General features: G+C 44.9%; 1 protein-coding gene across 1 annotated transcript; it reads left to right on the forward strand.

Annotated features, from left to right (window-relative positions):
* Positions 1-2779: 2779 nt before the first annotated feature.
* Positions 2780-3625, forward strand: CCR75_004653 (uncharacterized protein; the record flags this gene model as incomplete). Its single annotated transcript, XM_067962739.1, has 1 exon — positions 2780-3625. One exon carries the CDS (start codon positions 2780-2782, stop codon positions 3623-3625), a length of 846 nt encoding a protein of 281 aa, XP_067820588.1.
* Between the last annotated feature and the right edge of the window lie 2375 nt (positions 3626-6000).

Below are 6000 nucleotides of genomic sequence, written 5' to 3' on the forward strand. Positions count from 1 at the left end.
GGTTGTTTGTGATACAATCGCTAAGAGTCGTCTGTGCTGGGCATGAGCGTGAGCATCACGCTTGCCTTGCTTGAGTTTCAGAAGCTCTGAACTCAGCTCTTGGTGGTTCAAACGTCTGTTTGAGTCGGGTTTAAAAAGCCTCTAGCGACCCAAAGACGTATGGGTCGCGCAACTTGAGGCCCAATGCCCAAGTTTTGGCACGACCTGTCAGATTTGATTGAGCGAATGCGATTTCCATTTGCTCGTCGATGATGTGACGTGCTCGTATGGAATCGTCTAACTCGACAAACCATCTCAAGAGGGAGTCTTCTTCGACTCCCCTATACTTAGAGATGTCAATCTTAAAAGTTTCGGGACGATGCGCGTGCGTCATCCCAGGTACAGGGGTTTGTACCTGATGTAACCTCAACAGTTCTGCCTGTTGAGACCCTTGCAGTTTAAGCAAGGCTACCTTCTCCTTCGCCTCGTCTAGTTCATGTTATATGAACTTGGCGATGGATGAATGGAGGGCATCTCTGTCCAAATCGGACAGCATGGCCAAGATGACATCATTCCCTACGGTCGAACTCATTCGTTCGACCGCACTCCTTTCTATGTAACTTAGAAAGGAGTAGCTATCACGTGATGCGTATTTCCATTATCATCTAACATGTCCATGTTAGATGATTATCTGTGGCCCTTGGACGGACTACAAGTGCTTAAAGGTGTAACGGGGCACTGTCGACTTGTACTGCTTCAGTACAAGTCCACTTCGCACTGCCTCAGTGCGAGTGGTGCCTCACGTTACTTCACGTACACTAGTACGTGCAGAGGAAGTCTTCTCTATAAAATACTTGCTTTAAAGAGTATTAATTAAAAACTGTATTACTATTATTAATTTATTCTGTTCTATCTACTTATAAATAACTTAATTAGAAACTAGTACAAAACATGCACTAAAAGTCTTATCTGTCTTTCTCTTTGCACGCGTCCAGCGCTGACTGGACCGCGGGTAAGTAGATATAATGGTCTATATCTACCAATGGATAAGCGTTTAGAATATTACCGTGTAAAGTAATATTCTCCAAATATTATCTACCTTTCAAATAAAATATTAATTAACAACCTTTAAGTGTTAATTTCATGTAACGATACACCGTTACACCGGAACCATTACTTTTTGTCCCGAGATCGGCCGTCTTTGGCGGATTTCTTGATTTGATTTGGTATCGGAAGAAGCCTCGTACTGATGGTACTGGCGGAGTTGTCTAGCTTAAAACGTAAGATGCGTACGCATCCTACGAGGCAGCTCGATCGTCACGCATTTCCTTGGCGATGCAGTACACGGAACATGCCGATTTACCCAGATGACACCACTAGATGTGCATCTCTACATTGTGAGCGTATTATTCTGAATACCTCCGATAACGGATGACGGTTAGCGTCATCCGTTTCAATGTGATACATCTATGTGTAACACATACACTTAGGTGTGTCACACACACTTGGGTGGGTCACTTTGTGCACCAGACAGGTCTAAGGACTTCACATAAAGTAATTGACCATCCCGATAAGTACACTAAGTATACTGGATGGGTTTGTGTGACACGAGGCAACTTTAGCCCATTACAGGTGATACTATATCCATTTAACGAGCTACACTAATACCAGAGACATTAAATGTCTGAATTTGCTATGGACACTGGAAAACGTACTATTTGGTTTCTTTGATAGACCTAATAACTATTTATCGAATACGATCTATCATCAACGTAAGAAATCGATCTATCGTAATTTCGTGGAACTGCTGGTGTTAATCCAGTCATTGTCTTTATTCTCGCTTTATCGTCGGTCTCCCTCGTTTTGACACAGCCTATACATTATTCCACCTTAAATACGCACATAAACATGAAGTTTCTTCTATTCTCTTCTGTAGTAGTTACAGGGCTCGTCAACAGTTTCACGGCTTTTTTTAAACAAAAAGAGATTGATAAACTTTCGAGACTTCACATCCTTGCGATGGCACCAACAGCACCGTCTACGACGATCGCGGATCGTGTCCGGCATAGAAAGTTCTCTTACCAACACCTGCTGATACCAATTCTTGTCCTTTTCCACGTTCTCACGGTACATCTGCAACTTGTTTGACGAAATCCTTGGACAACAAGTGTGTAACACCCTTGGGCCTGAGGCTCTGGGGAGACTACCAATACCATAGAGCGATACGTGCGGTGACGCAATGATCCTTCCACTCTGTTACTTTGAGACCTTTCCTCTTTGTTCAGTAAACCTGCTGCTGATCGATTCGACGGCAAGTCTGATGTGAAGGCTACGACACTCGATATAAAAGAACGGCGACGTGGACTATTTCGTTTCAAAGCAACAGATACCTAATGATCGCAAGCGAGATTGAATCGCAACACACTGATTTTATATTTCTTATGTTTCAGCGAAAAGGGCGAGGTACCGAGTGTGAAGTATTACCTGTCTTTTCGTTTTGTAAAGTCTTGGCGCCAACAAAAGAATCTTAAAGCCCTTTCCATGAATCAAGCAAATACAAAAAAACCTGCACACATTAATCCGTACAAAACTAAAGCTTTAAGCGCTTTTAAGATTTGTAGCACGTGCGCAAACTACACATCGATGATAACTCACGTACACTGGCTCTATAATTAAAAAAAAGGATGTTATCGTGGTATCGTGCTACTATGAATGACGGACGACTGCCTCTATACCACTGTTTCTATTCTCAGTCCTATTCATTACTTGATTTTGCTACATCCTCACCCGCTTGTCTTGAATGAAATTCATATTGCTCATCTCACCACTACTATCGCTTGTCAGGAGTTTCTCCTTTGAAAGGGCAGACGAAAGTCAAGCGCTTGTCGGCACAAACACGAAAGCTGAAAAGTACGGATACGTTGCGGCAATCCACTTTGAAGGACCCGAAAGCAAAGCCTACTGTGCTGGTACTTTAATCGCGCCTCGTTTCGTTCTCACCTCGTCACTATGCCTATTAACATCCATGCACGACGTGTATGTAAGCCTTGGATCGACGCTTCGACCACGTGGCGACACGCACGAATTCGAATCAATACGCGTAGTGAGGTCGTTTGTTCACCCTCTCATGACTTTAGAAGAAGGCGATTTAACACCTGAGCATGATGTGGGTATTTTCATGCTTGCGACTTCATCCAAGAATCAGCCCGCAAACTTACCTGCTGCCAAGGGGTCGGTTGGCAAACCTGGCGCAATGGCTACGACGTTTGACTGGAATTACCAGGATGGCAAGCAAGACTTTCATAGTCTCAACGCTGAGACCACCAAGGTGATACGAAACGACAAGTGTTCTCAAATTTACGACGACGTCAATCAAACAACGGTGGAACATTATGTCATTTGTACCGGCAACGCCAATTGCAAGGGAAATATGGGCAGCCCACTTGTTGTGAATGGCACAATCGCGGGTGTCATGACAACTGGTCTAGGAATCGAAAAATGCGGAAAAGTGCCTCCTCTTTTTGCTCGAGTGTCAATCGAGTTGGAATTTATCGACGAAGTTTTAAATGGTGGCGACCCTGGCGAAATGACATCTTTGTTGACCGACGGCACGGGTTTTCCACTGGAGGATTTGTTTCAGATATAGATGCCGCTTTGTTTCAACTTGTTAAAATAAGGCTGTTTGATGAGTAGATAAGACGACGTCTAACAATACATTTCTGCCTGTGTTTTACATAAAGAGCAACCTTATGACACTAAGAACAATGCGAGAAAAAAGAAGTATTAATTTCGATAGTAGGAATAAGAACTCATATTTTCTAAAGGAAAATTAATTAAGAAGTACAAAATTATTATCAGGTATTAAGTTTGACTTAATTGTATCCAGGACTGAGGACACGCAACAACAATAGATTCGATAGTCATTCGAGACAAATGCACCCGTAAATTCGAGAACCTGCACTTACCGTAGCCCCCAAGTCAACCTCATTGACAAAGCGAGGGCTGTCCAAATACCCGCGCAACATTTTTATAGTTCTGATGTAGGCGGGCACGTCGTAATGTGGCCACGCTCTACTTAGACACACACCCTAGCATAGCGAGGAGGCCGTTCAAACCAGCTTCTCTTGCGTGCAGTGAGGTAGTTGTGGTGGGCGCGTTAGCGACCTCACCCAACGCACTAAGTACTCTGGTTAAGCGTCGTCACGGGAGCGGTAGTCCGGCTCCTCGTACGCACTTACCAAGAGAAAGAAGTTTTCAGACTGATTTATATTTAATAGTATTAAATATAAGTACCTATTTTACCAATCAGAATGTTATCTTCATAGATCTTCTAACACCGTAAAGGGCACAATGAGACGCGGCAACAACTTCGTAGTACCTCAAGGTAGTACAGAAACTGCATTTTTAGGTAGGGTAATAGTACTAAATCGTACTTTTCCACACACTCGAACGCATTCACTATTTTTGCGGCCATTTCGGTCCGCATATTCTTTTTGCTTGTCCTGTGCGCTTGCCATTGCTTCACGGACTGTATGTGTGATGGCTAACCACTCATCTACAAAGCGTTGAGCCTCGCTCACGATTTTAGCATCAAACTCGCCTATCATACCGCCGAGAGGTCGGTCATAAGGCGTAGTTTTATTCACCACTGCTAAACTGGCAGGGTCACTAGGGCAAGTTTCTGTCTTTGAGATGATACCCTCATGGGTCATCGTCATATTGACGAAACTATGTCCCTCTTTCGCACCGAGCATAGTGAGGGCCCCTCCCCCACTAAGACTCGGGCTGCGCACAAACGAGATTGGCGTCCGAGGATGGCGCAGTCCCTTTATATAAAACGGTGTCTCACCCGTACTGGCGTGGACACTGTTAGTTATAGCAAACTCCACAAAAGGGCAATTGCTTCCTCCACTCTTTGGGAGCTGCTATAGTGCGAAAGACATCCGCCACGACCCGATTAGCACGTTCGGTTTGGCCATCGGTCTGGGGATGATCTGCGGTCGAAATGAGGAGCTTGCTACCTAGCAGCTCGAAAACATGTGCCAAAATCCAGACGTAAAACGTGGATCCCGGTCCGATACTATGGACTCGGGTATCCCGTGTAGTCATTATACATGATACAGGAACAAGAGAGCCTGCCTCCTTGCCTGTGATCAATGTCTTACATGGTGCTAAATGCACCATTTTGCTCAGTCTGTCTACAAAGACAACGAGCCCTTTCCGATTCTTATGATCGAACGGCATGCCAAACATGAAGTCCAGACTTACTGACTTCTAACAGTTGGTTGGAATCGGTAGCAACTTCAGTGGTGCACTGCTGGACGGTGCAGGCTTAATGCGCTGACACTGTTCGCAAGAGCGAATATAGTTGGCCACCCATCTTTATAGGTGTAACCACCAAATTCCTTCCACACTCGTAAGAATGTCTTTTCACGGCCCAGATGCCCACTAGATGGTGTATCATGGAGCTCAAGAAGGATCATCAGCTTGAGATCTGTGTCATGAGGCACATAGATTCTGAAGGGATCACAAGGTGACAGCTGATGCCATAACAGGCCATCGCTGTAGCTAAAGCGATTCAGCTTAGCTTTCAGGTGCGACGGAAGGGAAACCTTTCGTCCACCGAAGTGATCCAACAGCAGGTGACTGTGGTCGTCCTGACTGTAGCTCTTTTTTTATTTCAGAGGCTAATGAGCTCGTCACGTGGTATGCCTTCATGGCTGCCAACGCTGACGGCTGAAATTGAGCTTTAGCACTAGACACACTTTCCTGGTGTCTGACCTCGAAGTCTGGCCTCCGCGATAAAGCGTCAGCTAAGACATTCGACTTACCCGGCTTGTATTCATCTTTGAAATAAAATTCAGAGAAGAATGTGAGCCGTCTTGCCATTCTAGGCAAGAGGGCGGTGAGTTTATTGCGGTCCGCAGTGATGCGTGATCCGCACAAACCACAAATGGTTCGGTGCCCAGTAGGTGCACACGAAACTTGACAAGAGCATACTTTATTGAAAGTAGCTCTTTG

Source organism: Bremia lactucae, linkage group LG12 (genome assembly GCF_004359215.1).
Source record: "Bremia lactucae strain SF5 linkage group LG12, whole genome shotgun sequence".
NCBI classification, from domain to species: Eukaryota; Oomycota; class Peronosporomycetes; order Peronosporales; family Peronosporaceae; genus Bremia; species Bremia lactucae.